The sequence below is a fragment of the Micropterus dolomieu genome, linkage group LG03, assembly GCF_021292245.1.
Source record: "Micropterus dolomieu isolate WLL.071019.BEF.003 ecotype Adirondacks linkage group LG03, ASM2129224v1, whole genome shotgun sequence".
Classification (NCBI taxonomy): Eukaryota; Metazoa; Chordata; class Actinopteri; order Centrarchiformes; family Centrarchidae; genus Micropterus; species Micropterus dolomieu.
This window is the reverse complement of record NC_060152.1, coordinates 27,251,020-27,269,096: the sequence shown is the minus strand read 5'-3', so window position 1 is coordinate 27,269,096 and position 18,077 is coordinate 27,251,020. Positions and strand designations below refer to the sequence as shown.

At 41.0% G+C, this 18,077-nt stretch overlaps 1 protein-coding gene across 1 annotated transcript in view; it reads right to left on the bottom strand.

Annotated features, from left to right (window-relative positions):
• emc2 (ER membrane protein complex subunit 2) overlaps positions 1-15,006 on the bottom strand; it is a 31,890-nt gene extending 16,884 nt beyond the window's left edge. The window contains exons 1-7 of the mRNA XM_046045128.1: positions 14,939-15,006; positions 14,110-14,223; positions 10,614-10,678; positions 8,058-8,143; positions 6,250-6,307; positions 786-871; positions 452-511 (exon numbers count right to left, since the gene is read on the bottom strand). Coding sequence (XP_045901084.1) covers positions 452-511; positions 786-871; positions 6,250-6,307; positions 8,058-8,143; positions 10,614-10,678; positions 14,110-14,223; positions 14,939-14,978 — 509 coding nt within the window. The 5' untranslated portion in view covers positions 14,979-15,006. The remainder of the gene's footprint in view (positions 1-451; positions 512-785; positions 872-6,249; positions 6,308-8,057; positions 8,144-10,613; positions 10,679-14,109; positions 14,224-14,938) is intronic.
• Between the last annotated feature and the right edge of the window lie 3,071 nt (positions 15,007-18,077).

Sequence of the window (18,077 nt, the reverse complement as noted above, 5' to 3'; positions counted from 1 at the left end):
CAGATGGTGGACTTGTTGCTTGAATTTTCCATTGGTTTAACTGGGTTTTAACTGCAAATGGGGGACACAGTATAACCACGAAGAATGTGAGCTATTGGTTCAAAGCTGTATATTGAACAGGCAGACAGAAAAGGACACAACGAAGGAAATGTGGCCCTTCTGTCACATCTACTCCTGAATGGATGCATTAATACACAAAGGTGACTCGACTGTTTTCAAAGTGGCTTTGCCAAGCGTGATAACACCATTTTAATGCAACTTTGAAAGCACACTTGCCAACTTTTGTTTATGGTGATGAATAACGTTTGGAGCTAAATACAAAATTGTCACTGTTATGTTCTATTAGGAAGTGAAATGTAAATCATCCTTGGATTTTAGCCTAGCTAATTAATAATATTTTAGGGTGAGTAAAAAAAATTGCAAAATACTAAAGTTAAAAAAATGCATTTACTCGTGTTCGTTGATGTAGAGCTCTGACAACTCATGCCATGCTTCTTGGTCCCCGACAAACCTGTAAACACAAAATGACAATAAATTCTATATTAATAAAGGTCATTTTAAAACAGGGACTGCATTTGTAACATAGTAAAAGTAAAAATGTAAGTATTAGCCATTACAATAATAGTAATCCCAGTTATCCAACTATCACTGTAGGAGAGAGAGTTTGCAGTCATTTTCTGCACAAGTAGTGCCAGCAAAATTTAAAGAAAACTCGGTTTTTAATTAAAATAAAAGCCGGGGAGGAGGAGGTGCCTGACCCTCTCCCCTCTTGTAGAAACACTCACTGCTCCAGATACTCATTGAGCTCCCTGATGGCTTCAGCGCTCTTCCCCTGGGCCTTCAGTATGGAGATCTTGCGCTTCCTTGCTGCCTGTAGAGCAGAGTAAACAGGATTAGAAACTGAGCTCTTCGAGTGTTTGTCTGAAGGAGGGGGTGAGAGGATGAGTGAGTGTGAGAGTTGCGAGTTTAAGTGTGTACATTAGCGTCTTTTCAGTGCACCACAATCTTGCTCTAAGTTTTGCTATGACACAGGCATCATTTCTATAAGATGAATCAGCACTTTGGTGAACAACAGTCATGAACATTAAAGCACAAAAGGTGCAGACACCTTTGACACTAGAGCTTTTTTGTATTAAAACTGAAAAATATAATTGAATACAACCAATACATAATTGGAGATAGTTAGTGGACATGTCCAACAGGAGATGGATGGACACACAGACACACATTATGAGTCAATGTTTGGGAGCGGGAATGAGCTCAGTGGCTGAGATAAAGTGGTGAGTCATCCCCTAACCAAGTGGGGAAAATGGCACACTCCCCCAAACCCCAACGCCTGTCTTCCTGCCGGCACGGCACGCATCTAGCGCTGCACCAGCCCAACTTACATCAGCTGAAAATTGCTTTCCACTTCGTTTTGATGTTTAAGTGACCTTAAGGTGGATTAGATTCTCATCAATCTGAATTAGAAAGTATTACTCCTGCTGCTCCGACTTTTCCAAATGTTTTACTCCTGCCAGCCCCTCCTCTTCCTCCTCCTCCTCCTCCTTTTGGTAGTAAGTGAAAATCTTAACAGGAGGCTGCTGCTCCATTAGAAGTGCACTGCCTTGCCACAGCCTATTTTATTTATGGACTGGCACTTGATTGAGTGGGGCTTCCTCTTCTGCCCTCATAACCAAAGCCATTGAGGGCTGTATATGAGTCATGTCTAGGGCCTCTTCTGACACTGCCATCAGAAGAAATCCACTTGTTTATCAAGCTGGGACGGGGACCTGCAGAGACACAGCAGCCTCAACTGGCAAACGATATTTGAGTCGCTCAGAGAAAAAAAAAAAGCAACCATGCAGGCCACTGGACATCTCCTAACATCAACAGTCAGGACTTCTACCTACACCACAATGTACCTTATTCCCAAACACACCGTTTACATCTGTGGAACGGTGTATTTTTAGTAGGGCGGTAAAGGCAATTTGAAAGAAAATTATTAAGTTATCAAGCAACAAGGAGCAGTGGAAGGCCAACTCATTATTTCCTCTTTTGTGTCCTCCAACTACTGAACAAAGATCTCACCACTTTACATCCAGAACCCGATGAGATTCAGGAATTTGTACTCTACTAAATTACAAGCATGTGGGATCTTTCCTTGTCCAATATCCAAAAAAGGGAAGCAGGAAAAATTAAACAAACACTGAAGTGATGTTGAATGTGGATTTTTGCACTTGTGCACTGCCACTACCACACCTTCCCCTCTTCTCTCCCAGCTCCCCCCACCCCCCTTCTTTCCCAGATAAAGAACCACTTGGGGCTCAAAGCAACATATGGAAGTTGGTAGCCCAGAAAGTCACACAGCACTTTATTAAACGAGACGCAATTCCAAACCACTCCTCTCTCTCCTCCTTTCTCTAACTAATGATCCAGAAAAACCTGGCAGTGGGACTGATCCCTCTGTTGTCATGATTCTTTTTTAATTAGCGCTCTGAGGAGACCTTAGGAGTGAGGACTGGATTATTTACATCACCCCTGGCTCTTTGCTACGACCTACCGCAACCTTATTTTATAATAAGAAACATCATCACAACTGTGGCACACCTAGAGCACTGTATGTACTCAAAATTGGACTGAGGAAAAAGGGTAGAAGGGAAGAGATATTGTTTTATGATGCTGTTAAAGATTTGATCTGTATAGCAGCAATGGAGGTGTCTGTTTTCAAATATGATAAGGCTTTAGTCTAACTTCCATAAATATACTTCACATTTATGTGGTCAAATTCTGTACTAGGGCTTGAAATTTCAGAAGACTTGACTCACAAATATAATTTTGTCCTTCAATGAATCTGTAATTGCGTATGATTGCGGGTCAACCTCAGGAGTCGTCTATTTGACCTGAGTGGCTTATTTAAGAAATACTAGCTTTTTATATTGAACAATTAGGGTGAAATGAGAGCGTTGGAATTCACTATTAATATAATCACTGGGTCAACTCAATGTTAAATAAAATAATAAATTTGGCACATCCTTGTATGCAAATGTTGTGGGCACTGCATAATCTAAAATACTCACAAGGAGAAATAAAAAGGTGGAAGAAAATGCATTTACGCACGCAGACAAGAATTTTGCCAGATCATTGCTGTAGGTATTGGAACATAGCAAGCAATGGAAGGGCTAAGAGTTTGAAACATTTTTTGGACACCGCCATGGCAAAAAAAACCTTGAGCAATTTTTGTTGATTCAACAATTTTGGTTAATGGGTACCACATCTATTCCATAGCCTGTAATTACAACAGCTCAGTTTCCAATCTCTGCTTCGCATGCTGGGATGCCTCGCAAGTCTTCCTTGTGGTCGCCAATTTTCCGCCATTTCTCAGGCCCCATCCCCTGCCTGGTTCTTAAGAGCATGTTGGAGAACACATAGGGAGGAGACCGCCCTTACTAAGACAGGTGACCTAAACAATTTCATCATATCATCGCACCACCCAAATCATTCAGGACAAGGATTGTGGGAAAAAGGTTTAAGGTTAACATCCAAGGGACAGAGGACCTATTTGTCTATATTGTTCCATTCCCGGCCCCAGGTTTGACTGACAGCCTACGCTCGCTAGGGTGGCAGTATCCAGTGTACAGAGACCAGGAAACAGACCATTCCCTTTCCGGGGATGTCTCTGGAATCCCCAGAAGATCTGTGCCATGTCGGGGAGGTGCCCTGGGATTCACTGAAATTACAACTCCCATTGTCCAAACAGTGGATACATGTGAAGCATGTTGCAGATTACGCCAATTACTTAAATGAAAAGTCACTGAAGCAACACACATTTTTATATGAAAATGACAGTGTTACAAGAAAATAACGTGACTTGTGGTTTTTACTTCAATCTTCTGTTGAAAAAAAGAGATCTTCAGAACATTCACTGCAACCATCTGTCAGACATGGCATGGATCAGCATAAATTAGGAAAGTAGACTACTTACACAAATGGTTTTGCTTGTTATTTGTGTTCTTAGTGTCGCCAGAGGTGCGTAAACCATGAGCCTTACAAATTGTAATTAAAGGGTAACTTCAGTATTTTTCAACCTGGGCCCTATTTTCCCGTGTTTTTGTGTCTGTGACTAATGGGGACATTTTTTGTGCCAGTATTGAGCAAGCCTGTTGCAGTCAGCAGCAGCGAAACAGCAGCACTGCAAAAAGATGCCAAGATATCTGGGGTAGTTGCGCGCCGTCAAAGTACGTTAATTTGCTTATTTTTGCCAAGGAAAGGCTCGGATTGTTATTAGGAGTGTCTGACAACATTATGGATTATTAAAAGAATCCCTAGAGATTGAGCTTTTTAAAAAGTAAGTAAGATCCTGTTTGTTAACCAGAAAACAGTCGCTTTATCACTCTGTTAAAAGCTGCCACACTCCCTTGACAAAAAAAATAAAATAAAGTTTACCTTGCAGAACATGGAAGTTGCCGGTCTACCGCTGCCTCAATCGGTTTGTTTGTTTGTGTTATTGTGTGACTTTGGTGTTTTAAAAGGGTCACCAAAGTCACACAATAACACCACTAACTGATAGATTGAGGCAGTGGTAGACCATAAAAGGTAAAAATACTGTTTTTGCCAATGGAGCCTGGTAGCTTTGAACAGAGCAATATAGCGACTGTTTCTGGTTAAACAAAAAGGATCTTACTCTCTAGAATAAAATAAATGCTCTCTCTGTGTAGGGATACTTTCCACAATGTTGTCAGACACTTAGAATAACAATCTAAGCCTGTTAGTGGAAAAAAACAAGCACTGTAGTGGATGTACTTTGACAGTGCGCAATTGCCCGCAAGGATTAACAGTTATAAAAAAAATTAAATAAACAATTGTCCCCATTATTCCATTCCATTAACCAATTATTATTAGTCACAAAAACATGTAAAAATAGCATCCAGATCAAAAAATATATCAAAGCTACCCTTTAAGTCGGTTGGCAATCCTTCAGTTGTTTGTTCTGTGGCATTTGTTTTAGGCAGCATCAGCATTTTTTAAGAGAATATAAAACAAATTCTAATTGTCTTTCAGCCCTCTCAGACTATATTTGAGCACAAATGCGCTTTCACAACTCATGCGCCCTTTTGTTGTGACATTCAGCCTATCACTCGCCTTCAAAATAAGTATATCCCATGACCCAACCACTCTTTTAAATTGAAATATAACTGAAGAAAGCTGCCCATGAAAACAGTCCTGTCCCTTGTTTTAAAGGCTGACTTGCCAATCTGAATTGCAAACTTCCAAAAGCAACAAAAGTGTAAAATAAACAGAGATGGTCTCAACAGAATGAAGGTGGGAGTGAGACGCTGTGTGAGGTAGCAGCTGTGGCTAGATAAAGAGGTAAGGATTATTGTTTTCTTTTTCAGTAAGGCTTCTATTTGTTTAAAGCACATAACTGACAATGTGAAGTATCTTTGCATGGCATCCAAAACACAAATGTCTATGCTGTGTCTGCAGCACAGGAAGAAAATGTTTGATACATCTAAAGCAATCCATATGTTGTCATGGCACAGGAAACTTGAACATCTTTGGGGTGAGGGGTATAGCCAAAATAAATAAGGTCATGGTTTCTTTTGAAAACCCTTTAAAAGATTTATTTTCTTGCACGGCCACGTGTGCTTATGGAAACAATTAACAGCAGGTACATTATGCTTTGGGTTGTTGGTGCGGGATTGGCAGAACACTGGCTAGACATGCTTCTGCAAGTCATTTTACAGAGATGAATAGCAAATAGAGAAGAGAAGATAGATAGCAAGGAAAGAGCTTCAGAGAAGTAAGGGTTATTTAGGGCTCATCTATATTAATGGCATAAAATACAGAAGACAGTGCACCCGAAGCCAGAAGACGGCAATAGAGAAGGTGGGACAGGAGCTCTGCCCTGTTCACTCAGGGTGGGGGTCTGTAAGTCCCGTAAATCCCCACCATCTTCAAAGGCTAGACCTTTATTTACACTTTACTTCCACCAAACATGTCTGCCACTGACTAGGACCATGAATCACCAACCAACCCACCAAGCCCCTTCCCTTTAACACTTTTTAGTTGTGTGGGTGATAGGCTGATCGGCACTGCGGCTGAGGTCAGAGAGGCCATGGGGAGTTTAACTTTGCAAACTCACACTGCTAACACCAAAGTGCCTCGGCAGATTTAAAGCCCTCCAAAACGCTGAGCGCACAAATGAAGCAAAGTAGAACGCTAAGCAGAGGGATTTTCCCCCTTTCTTTCCCTGCTTCTCCGTCTTACCGTGTTGGTGGGGTCGTCTTGGAGAATGGCATCATAGTGCTTGTTGGCCTCGTCGTACCTTCAAAGAGAGAGAAGGGAATACAGATTTGTTTTTTCAACCAATCCCAGTCCCCAGTCGGGTAAAATTAGGTGGTGGGGAAATCAAACAGAGTTCAAGGTAATCAAGTTTCTGTATACAGCGTGGCAGGTTGCTATGATTACAGCGAGGCTGTACAGAAATCAGCGGTGATCTAAAGGAAGAAATAAACACTCAGTTAAGTTTAGTTTGCTGGTCACACAGCCGACATTGTGCGAGGCGTATATCATTTCACAATGAGTCATGAAATCAATACAAACAAAGCACACTATTTTGAAGATTGAATTTTCATTTGGTTGTATCCAGTTTGATTCACCTTTAAACAAATTTAAATTGCTGCTTTTAAATCTGTCCAGATCCGCAGCTAAGTTGTTGGTTCAGTTGTCCATCTCTTGGCCCATTATAATATCACAATACACACGTACACACAACCACACACACGATAAGCAACAATATCCACCACAGCGTGCCTCAAACTGTTGGACTGAACCCACATGATATGTTTAAAGGGAAAATTTATGAGCTGTAAATATGAAATCATACGGTAAAGACATCTGGGGATAGGAGACGTGTGCACTTCACTCATGTCAAATCAGGCACTGAGGGATGATTGTAGGATTTTTTTTCTATTAGGGGCAATCTGCAACGCTGAGGTATAAGCAGCCAAAGGCAGAGGATCAGTGATCAGAAAGTGTCCCGCCCACAGCCTGCATCAGACAGAAGCAACTCTGGTTCCCATTAGCACTGAGAAGCTTCCACTTCCAGCACTGCTGCTTCACTCACATTCACTTTATTACTCAGCCACACTTTGGGAGATTTTAGATGGCACCAGGCGAGCACTCACGAGCCACTTTGATTCGCTATATTTATTTAGGAACCGTGTGTGTGTGTGTGTGTGTGTGTGTTTGTGTGGAGGGGAATGGCCTTGTTGTTTCAAGCTGTGTCATTCAAGTGTAACTCTGCCTGCTGCCAATTAGATCCTAGTGTGTCGTTTATTTAATCTGACAGTATTTAATCTGACAGTGCCGAAGCAATCACTCTCAATTATCACGTAAACTCTGACATAACCGATAAACCAGCAATGGTGATCCGGATGGGAAATGTTAGCAAGGTAGTAAACATATTGAATTGCCTTTACTTCAGCTCAGTACATTCACACAGCCCCGTTTTGTCTTTCTTTCTCCATTCTGCTTGCTTTCTTTTTAAAGAAACTGCAGATTCAAAAATAAAACTGAAGCTGAGATTGCGGTGACATGGCAGTATTTACAGGGCCAAGACATTATCCCGTCCTGTTTTGGTCTCTGTACCAAAACAGGACGGGAGAGAAGGCATGAAAATAGGGAGGGCAAAGAGAAAGAAGAAGGGTAACAAAAGTAGGAAATAATGGGAGGAATAGAAACCAGAAAAGATTGAGGGACCCCCAGAATAACAGTGGGATCCGACCACTTCCTTCCCGGGAATCCCTAACTCAGGCTAAAAGGGCCACAGGACTACCCAGTGCTGAACCTTTCCTCTCTCCGTTCCCCTCTTCTCCAAAGGAATGCTGGGTGATCCAACATAAACACAACCTACCCCACACACATACTATACTTACACACACCCAGACCACTGTACCACTTAGGATCTGCTAACAGTTTCTCGCCCCCAAGCCACCCAAAGCACCATACAGAACAGTGAGGCTGCGCTTGTTTTGCCTCCTCTGTTTCTGGAGCATTCGGTGCCCAATGCTTACCTTTCCAGAGCTTCCAGCCTCATGCCCGATAATCGCTTCACTCTGTGGCTATCTGGAAACTGCTTCCTCAGTTCCTGTAGACAGGTCTGCAAGGATGTGGGCAGAGGAGAGAGAGAGAGAGACCAATTATAGTTGGCCGTAACCCAACTTTGTTACACTCTTGCTCGCACACACATACCTCTACAGATACAGTGGGGAGAACAAGTATTTGATACACTGCTGATTTTGCAGGTTTTCCTACTTGATAGATAGATAGATAGACTTTATTTATCCCGAGGGAAATTCAAAAAGCACGTAGGGGTCTGTAATTTTTATCATAGGTACAACTGTGAGAGATGGAATCTAAAACAAAAATCCAGAAAATCACATTGTATGATTTTTAAATAATTAATTTGCATTTTATTGCGTGACATAAGTATTTGATCACCTACCAACCAGTAAGAATTCCGGCTCTCACAGACCTGTTAGTTCTCCTTTAAGAAGCCCTCCTGTTCTCCACTCATTACCTGTATTAACTGCACCTGTTTGAACTTGTTACCTGTATAAAAGACACCTGTCCACACACTCAATTAAACAGACTCCAACCTCTCCACAATGGCCAAGACCAGAGAGCTGTGAAAGGACATCAGGGATAAAACTGTAGACCTGCACATGGCTGGGATGGGCTACAGGACAATAGGCAAGCAGCTTGGTGAGAAGGCAACAACTGTTGACGCAATTATTAGAAAATGGAAGAAGTTCAAGATGACGGTCAATCTCCCTCGGTCTGGGGCTCCATGAAAGATCTCACCTTGTGGGGCATCAATGATCATGAGGAAGGTGAGGGATCAGCCCAGAACTACATGGCAGGACCTGGTCAATGACCTGAAGAGAGCTGGGACCACAGTCTCAAAGAAAACCATTAGTAACACACTACGCTATCATGGATTAAAATCCTGCAGCGCACGCAAGGTCCCCCTGCTCAAGCCAGCGCATGTCCAGGCCCGTCTGAAGTTTGCCAATAACCATCTGGGTGATACAGAGGAGGAACGGCGGAAGACAAAAATAGAGCTTTATGGTCTAAACTCCACTCGCCGTGTTTGGAGGAAGAAGAAGGACGAGCACAACCCCAAGACACCATCCCAACCGTGAAGCATGGAGGTGGAAACGACGACTGCACCGTATTGAGGGGAGGATGGATGGGGCCATGTATCGCGAGATCTTGGCCAACAACCTCCTTCCCTCAGTAAGAGCCTTGAAGATGGGTCGTGGCTGGATCTTCCAGCATGACAACGACTCGAAACACATAGCCAGGGCAACTAAGGAGTGGCTCCGTAAGAAGCATCTCAAGGTCCTGGAGTGGCCTAGCCCGTCTCCAGACCTGAACCCAATAGAAAGTCTTTGGAATGACCTGGAATAGGTGTATGGAGGAGTGGGCCAAAATCCCTGTGTGAAAACCTGGTCAAGAACTACAGTAAACGTATGATCTCTGTAATTGCAAACAAAGGTTTCTGTACCAAATATTAAGTTCTGCTTTTCTTATGTATCATATTTATGTAATGCAATGAAATGCAAATTATTTAAAAATCATACAATGTGATATTCTGGATTTTTGTTTTTGATTCCGTCTCTCACAGTTGAAGTGTACCTATGATAAAAATTACAGACCTCTACATGCTTTGTAAGTAGGAAAACCTGCACAAACAGCAGTGTATCAAATACTTCTTCTCCCCACTGTACAAACCACCTGTCTCCAAAATGTCATATTTTGCCTTTATTTCAACAGACTGAAAAGGTAATTTTCACAGCCTTAGATGTGAAAATCTGCTGTTAGCTCTGTAGTTTAACCACACATGCTACTATAAAAAGAGTGAGGAGAATGCTCTCTGCCACTTCCTTGAATGTGTGCATTCACACAGTAATGAAAGAGGTTAGGAATGCTTATAATCACGATCAGCATGATCCTGAATGAGATGAAAAAGTCTGCAGTGTGACCTGAATTGTTTGCGCTATCCACAAGCTGAAGTCTGGCCCTTCTGCCTTTTTCAAAACACTGGCAGTAGGGGGCTAAAAGAATAGCCAACTAATTCCAGTGACTGAGTTCTGCCTCTGCTGTACTGAATGAGTCAGTCTTTTTGCCAGGAGGGTCGTTTCATCCATACCAATTGGTGATTACCAATACCATTTCAAATACCATGATCTCTTTTCTTTTCTTATTCCATGCAGATCTGACCATTTTCAGAGCTATGAAGGTTTCAACAAGAACTCAGAAACATCACATTAAGCTTTAGGATGGCGAATAAATCCTGAGGGAAAAAGCAGTTTAACTTTCATGAACAATGGCCAAGTTCAGCTAACACTTGAAGCATGCTTCTCCACTCATTTGCTACACCCTCCAATTCCAACTCTCAGCAAATTGTTTTTCCAAAGTACAGACAGAGTAATACCATTTAGCCAAATACAAAATCAGATTTTCACATTTGGCAGAGGGGGTTGCTGCAAAGTAGGAATGGCTGTGAGAGAGCAAAACGATGGCTTTTGAAACTGGGTGTGTGAGGAAGAACGGTAAAAACTTACCAGAGCCAAGTCATCCCGACTGCAGTCCAGCGCTGCAATCATCACCTGTTCATAAATAATCCATACTGGGCAGAAGAGAAACAGACAAAGACGACTGTGTTAACACCCTTTCCATTCAACTGTCTGGTGTAACTTGAAAAAAATAATGATATATTAAAATGTACACTCAACGTCCCAAATTAGAGTGTGTCCCCAACAGCTGCACATCATGTTTTCTTACTCACACAAATAAGCTTCCATGATGTGTATCAACAGCTTACGACTTCATTCAATGAATGTTCCCATTTCATTTAATATGTAAATAATTATGATTTTTTGTATGGAATACACTGAAGGTAATGTTGCAAGTTAAAAAACCATACACTAATTTAGAACTTGGAAAGCACTGCAGTAATAATACTAATAATCATCAGCATAAATGCAGGAACATTTCAAGTAAACGCCCCTGTGTGAAGCTTTACAGTCATGTTATTCATTTCCCCACAGCAAGTTGGTAATAAATTACTAATTCAATTTCAGTAATAATGTTAAATCTGAGCAGTTACTGTTGGTTCCCATGCCAGAACAAGTTTCAACAGCTAAATGTGGTTGGGTTCACAACATAATGTGTCTCTTTAACTAAAAATTAAACAATATGTATATATCAGTTTCAACATAAACACAATAAAAAAAATAATCTGATCAGTGAGAGATGTGAAACCATTAGTGTTTACATAAAGGTGCTAAATACCCTGACACTACTACTAGTACTGGGATACCCCTGTCCCAATACTTTTGGGGGGAGGGGCTGTTTTTTCATGCTGTGGTTTGTGCTTTGTTAAGGGAAATCTTAATGCTACAGCATACAATATTAGTCAGTAGTTCTTCCAACAGTCTGTGTTTGGCCTTTTCCTCATTCACTATAACAGTGCCCCCTGGCACAAACGCAGCTCCATAAAGAAATGGTTTTCCCAGTTTGGTGTGGAGGAACTTGACTGGTCCGCCAAAGCCCTGACCTAATCCTATCCAACACCTTTGGGATAAACTAGAACGGAGATTGCGAGACATGCCCTCTCATCCAACATCAGTGTCTGACCTCACAAATGTTCTTCTGGATGAAAGGGAAACAGTTCCCACAGACAAACTCTGCTCTGTAATAGCTGCAATGGGGGAGGGGGGCAACTCCATATTGATGCCTATGGATTTAGAATGGGATGTCATAAATGTAATGTGTAGGTGTCCCAGTACTTTTGTCCATATACTGTATAAGTATGCTAGTTCAGTTCAGAATCAGAACATGAAGTTGTTAACTCATAACTTGATCCCTTAAAATTGTATATCGCCGAAATTTTCATTATTTCTCAGTTTTGCTGACCTAAACTTTGTCGTTACCTTCTTTAGTCATTCTGCACCAATGGAAGTAAATGAAACCTTGAAAATGTTTCAAGGTCTATAGGTGTCCCTATTTGTAAACAAGTAGGGATGCACCGAATGTTCAGCCACTGAAATTAATCTAAATAAAAAAAAAGTTACAACAATTACGTTGACATGTCAGCAGTGTGAAAGCGTTTTAAAGTGTCTGAGAAATATGCAAAAATCGCCGTTTGCACACACTGTTCTGCTGAATTGTCTCCTAGCACATCCACACCACCTGTGGCTGACTTCAACTGACAACAAACGGTCTGACCTGCTTTGAGTGTTTCTGTCACTCGTGTGGGAGAAGGCGATTAAGCTAGCCGCACCTAAATTTGGAGGGCACACATATTCGAGCCTTAATGGACAACATTAGATCTACTGAATCAGACCAGTGCGAGCTGACAGGCAGGTTAGCGACTTTATCCTGTCATTGTCTCTCATCACACAAGTGTTGCAGTATCAGAGTCCTACCTAAAGAATGGCTGTTAAGTCTTCATGTTACACACTTTAACATGTTTCACTTGGTGGTTACATTAAAAAAAAAAATGTTTTTTTTATTCAGTCACTGTAACATTATAACATACTGACTAATAGCCTGGCTACAGAAGCCAATTAATGGAATTAATACACCATGTTAGACGGACAGCTTTGACAAGTAAACTGGACATGTTCAACCAAATGAACACCCCCTGTTAATTGAAAAATAAATAATAAAATCCCAACTCCACCCAAAAACTGTCAGGTTGTGCCAAAACAAACAAATGCCTCAAGCTTTTCTTGACTTTAATGATTCCAGCTCTTGTTTTGATAATTGCCATCTCATTTCACAGCCAATTTAAGAGCTGGTTTCAATAAAACCATGGCCTGTTAAGTGTTTATCCGCCTCTTTTGAGGACTGTATGAATCATAATGACTAAGGAAAAGAAAGAGTTTTACGGGGTTATACAGCAAGACTGTACTGTTATAAAGGAAACCATGACCTTTAATATGTTTATGGTAGGTAAAAGTCAGCACTGTTTCAAAAATAAAATTTTAAGAAATCAACAGCATACTATACTCTGTCCGCTACTAACCAACAGACTATGTTTACCATTAAACATTTCACAGCACTACAGTTACTGTTTTGTTAACTGTATCCCTGCTTACGGTATGCCTGTAAAGTTGTTTTCTGCTTTTATTGATAATATATTATATTATTGCCTACTCATCATTTAGCTCACCAACCAAAAGATGTGAAAACATTAGCCTTAACTTGTTTCCATTCATGCTTCCCTAAGTTTTTCCAAGTTAAGTATTTAACCTTCCTTGTATTTCTGGCTTTTCATGACAGCGTCTATCTGTGTTTCCCACATCACAGGAAACCTAAGATCCTGTTCAGAAATTTATCCAAAAGAAAAATATATACCACAAAAGAGAGAAAGAAATCTAGCCAGCTGAAAATCACCCACTTAGATCAATCATACATCACACAGAAGTACAGATGAGCCCACAATCAATAACATTTGACTATTGTTTTTACAGAGGGACATTCAATGGTTTTCAGCGCTACAAAGCCGAAGGTCCTCATCCTTATTTATTTATTTTTTTTAAACTTTGAACAGTCCTGCAGGCTATACTCATCCCCTTTTTTCTAAATTATGATGGAGGAGCTGCCACAAGGAAATGGTGACAAGCTATTTGTTGTGTTATTACCAAAAAACTAGTGTGTTTCCCCACTAAACCGAGTTTGTCATTAAAAAACACAATTGTCTCAACTTCAGTGCATTTACAACCACCTCTTTTAATGTTATAAATTAACTGATCACTGGTGTATGAAGGGGCATTCTCAACTTCCATCCATCCATCGTCAACCGCTTATCCTGCGTACAGCGTTGCGGGGGGCTGAAGCCAATCCCAGCTGACATTGGGTGAAAGGCGGGGCACACCCTGGACAGGTCGCCAGTGCATTCTCAACTTATCTGATCTAATTTCTAAATGTCCATCTGAAACATTACACCCCATAGTCTACGCTGGGAAACGCCTTTGTGTGTTTGATTGCTAAAAACATTCTCTGGAATAATGCAAAATTATGTACTGATTTATTTAGTCTTGACGCACTTACTGTCATCTCCCAGTTTAGATGCATGTTCACTAATGAGCTCTTCACCAACATCCACAATTTGTTCACTGTTTCTGCAGTTATCTTCTCTCCATTTCCGCAGCTTGTCTCTCATCTCTGTGGACAAAGTTGTTAAACCATAAGGACAGCCCTGATCTGTATCAACAACAGTTTCACCCAATTTGACGTGTAGGATGGGACAGTTAACAGGGCTATTTAGACAGCCCATAAGTGTCAATGAATACATTCAGGTCAGATTATCGGATTATCAGAGAAAGAAGTAACATACAACTTCTAACGACTACGATTATGTTTGTGCAAGTAGTACACTGGCAAATGCACAACGGCACTAATATTATTAGCATTACTGCATAATTACTGTATTATGTGTACATTGGAGAATAAGACATCTAGTCCGAAGTCGCTATAAATAAGCTGACGTTAACAGAAGCCATGGTTGTCTAACCATGACTGGCTAACATGCAACAGCCGTTAGGTGGTTATCAGGAAACAGACATCTCTTACTACTTAACATTAAACGCGACACTAGCACCGTCAACAACTAAGTTTCAAATGACGGCTAGTGAGTTGGTATTAATGCAAGTTAACGTTACTGTATGGTTGATACCGATTAGTTAGCTAACCATGCTAACTAGCATTAGCTAACAGCTCTACACGCTGACTTGTTAGCTCGTATTTCAGTCTGGGACAGCGAGGACTGTCCCCATGCTCTCCCACAAGAAGTACACCAAGAAAACACAGAATGCCTTCAAAAATATAAAAACATGTCTAAATAACACTTGAGGAGAATCTACTTTATCTTTTGTCTTACCTTCCCAACCCACATCGTACATTTCTGCTACCGACGCCATCTTTTCTCTTTTGACAACAAACGCAGTGCCTACGTCATGGACTTGTCAACTGTGGGCGTGTGTAACAATAATAAAAATAATAATAATAATTATTGTTTTAATCATGTAATGATTATTACACGATTAATAATTATTGAATAATTATTCAGTACTATTTATCAGTACTAATAATTATTAAATACTTATTAGTACTGATAAACATGGTGTCTCGTTCTACAAATGTAATGATATGTGATAAGATTTATTTAAAAAGCAAATGTCAACAGAATCACTTTGTTTTGTTCATATCCATTCAAGATGCACAGCAATTGCACATGTTCTAGCTCATGCACAGGGCTAATGTGTTTCTAGTGCTATACTATAATACTGTTCTCATCTGTAACACCACAATGGTGGAACAAGCTACCCCATGCCATCAGAGCAGGGGCGTCCCGCTCTAACTTCAAGAAGCTCTTGAAAACTCATCTCTTTGGAGAACACTTACTCTAATAACACCTCTAACCCCTTACCTCTAACATGCACTTTGTGTGCTGTTCTGCCTCTGTCTCCTCACAATTCTCTTGTATTGATTGCACTGTTCATTAACTCTTCTTTCTTTCCCAGGGTATTTATCCCATTGATGCCATATGCACCAATTGCTTTTACTAGTATTGCTGCCCTTACTAGTATCTATTGTCATTTGTAGATCTCTTACTGTATTGATGCTCGATTGATGTTTGTATGTTGTTCCTCAAATGTAAGTCGCTTTGGATAAGTGTCTGCCAAATGAGTAAATGTAAATGTAAATATAAACCTACATTTGCATACACATTGCACTGCTCAGCCCTCAGCAGCATGATGGTTAGCAAGATAAAGCAGACATTTACAATCCAGATGATGTCGTTCTCATGCTCCACTTCCATTTTTATTTAATTCCCCTTCTAAGTATTGGGTAGGACAGGCAGCTGAGTCTAGAATCAGTTTTCTCCGAAAATATAAAATGTGCTTTCCAAGCACATCTACCATTTTATCCTGATTTCCCTCAGGAGCCTTTGTGAATCTCATCCCCTCCCTGTGTATGCTTGCTTACACACTTCTCTCTTACCACATTACACACTTGTTGATGTGGGCTGAGCAAAAACTTGCTTACAGAGACATTTCAGAGATCTGATGTCATATCCAGTGCTGCTCACTGCACATAACCTACTGTTATGCATACTTTGTCAATGTTCTATTGTAAAGGGCAACAAGGAGAGGCTGTTTTTAAAGGACACTGATATTGTAAAATAGCCTAGCATCATCAGCAATGGGCAAGTGCACAAGGGAATGATGAAATGTCATCATCTCTGTCAGGGAAACAAATAATAACACTGTGTACAGTTTAAGTTACGCTCAGCTTTGGCGATCTGTGCACTTGTAATTTTCAAGTCTGCACATGGCAGTCAGTTGATATGTGGTTGGATTTTTGCTGGAACACAAAATACCAAAGAAACCACATTAATACAATCATACACTGTCCTTTGGGGTAGAGGGCTTTCCCCTTTCTGCCAAGGTGCCACTGAAGGCCAGGGCCCTAACAGTGACCTGCAATAAACACCATTCAGCGGGCGTGACTCTCGGGATTTTGGGACATGATGGTAAAAGTGCTCTGTGAACAAGCTGTCTATAACTTTGAGATGCAGCTGGATGTGGTGGTGGTGAAAAAAGCCTCTTGACATAAGGCGCCTGTTTAACTTGGAGCCGCTGTCTTGCACAGACATGTCACAATATGGGAGATCAATTGCAGCCATCTGAAAACCCAAATTGTACTACTTGACTGGTGCTTACGTAGGTTTCCATGCTCTGGAAGCCCCCACATATGTCACACTGGACAAGCATATATATATTTTCCTTTTCAGTCTCCATGTAAAAAAAAAAGAAGAAATATTCCAGTAGAAACACTTCACAGGCATTATATTTTGATTTCTGACAGAAGCAATCAGAGCTGGCAATCTCTAAAATGAAAAGTTATGGACTAAAAATTGAGGTGAGGTTGAGGTGCTCTTTGTGGTTTTCAAATAATTCCTGTTCCATCTAGATTTCTTTTTCGTCGGTGTTGCATAGTGAGTTGCGGAAAATGAAGACAGATGCAATTAGCAACAATGTTTGGACTCAGCCTTGTGGAGCCTACGGCACCGTGTTTACTTTGAAATCTGATTAGGTCCCCTGTCTGACCAAGTTGCTTTCACCACACCACGAATAACTCTGTACAGATGACTTCAGCACGCTTTGCCTCTGATGGACTCTCTCTATTGCACCTTTGACCTCACCCATATCCTGAGTGAGAGGCTCTGAGAGGGAAATTATGGCACATCACAATTAGGCTTCCTCACTCTCCTGCTCTTCTCTCTCTCTTGGCTTCGGTGCCAAGGACAATATTCAGCCCCATGTCAGAGCAGCACCACGCTGGTAATTGATGTAACTCACACAGTACAAAGCTTAGGATGTATTACTCCCCCGACACCTCATCTAGTAGCGCGATTGCTTATTGTGGATTGGAGTATTACCACATGGAGTATGTTATGTGTTGCTAGATTGGTTATAATAGCCAGTCGTCCTTCCTCATTCCATTTGAACAAGGATTTAACATCACCATGCATGACATTACCTCCATAGGACTTCACCACGGGCTGTTGGTGATGGCCACGTTCGTCACGAGGAGTAATGGTAATTTAGAATTAGAAAAACACACATGAACACATTCCTGGGCTGGAATTTCTAACATATTGGAGGACATTTGAGCCTAATCTTACATAACCCCTGTGTCCACTTAAAGAGAAAGTTTGATCTCCAAGAGAGTATTTGGCAGGAACGTGACAATTTTGACACCTCCAAGCATTCTCTGTCATGTCCAAGAATCACATCACCTTCATCCTAATTTGCTGCAGCTGGTAAAGAATTGCAGCAGCATTTTTTGAATGGTTCCAGCTCGAAACATAAAGCACTTCTACAACCTCTCAGGGGGTCTAGGTTGAGGTTTCACATTCATAGAAGTCATGGCTATTGTCCACTGGTCTTACTTTCTTTCCATTATTTCAACAGTGGTTTTATTCAGAGGCCCCCACTTATCTACATAAACAC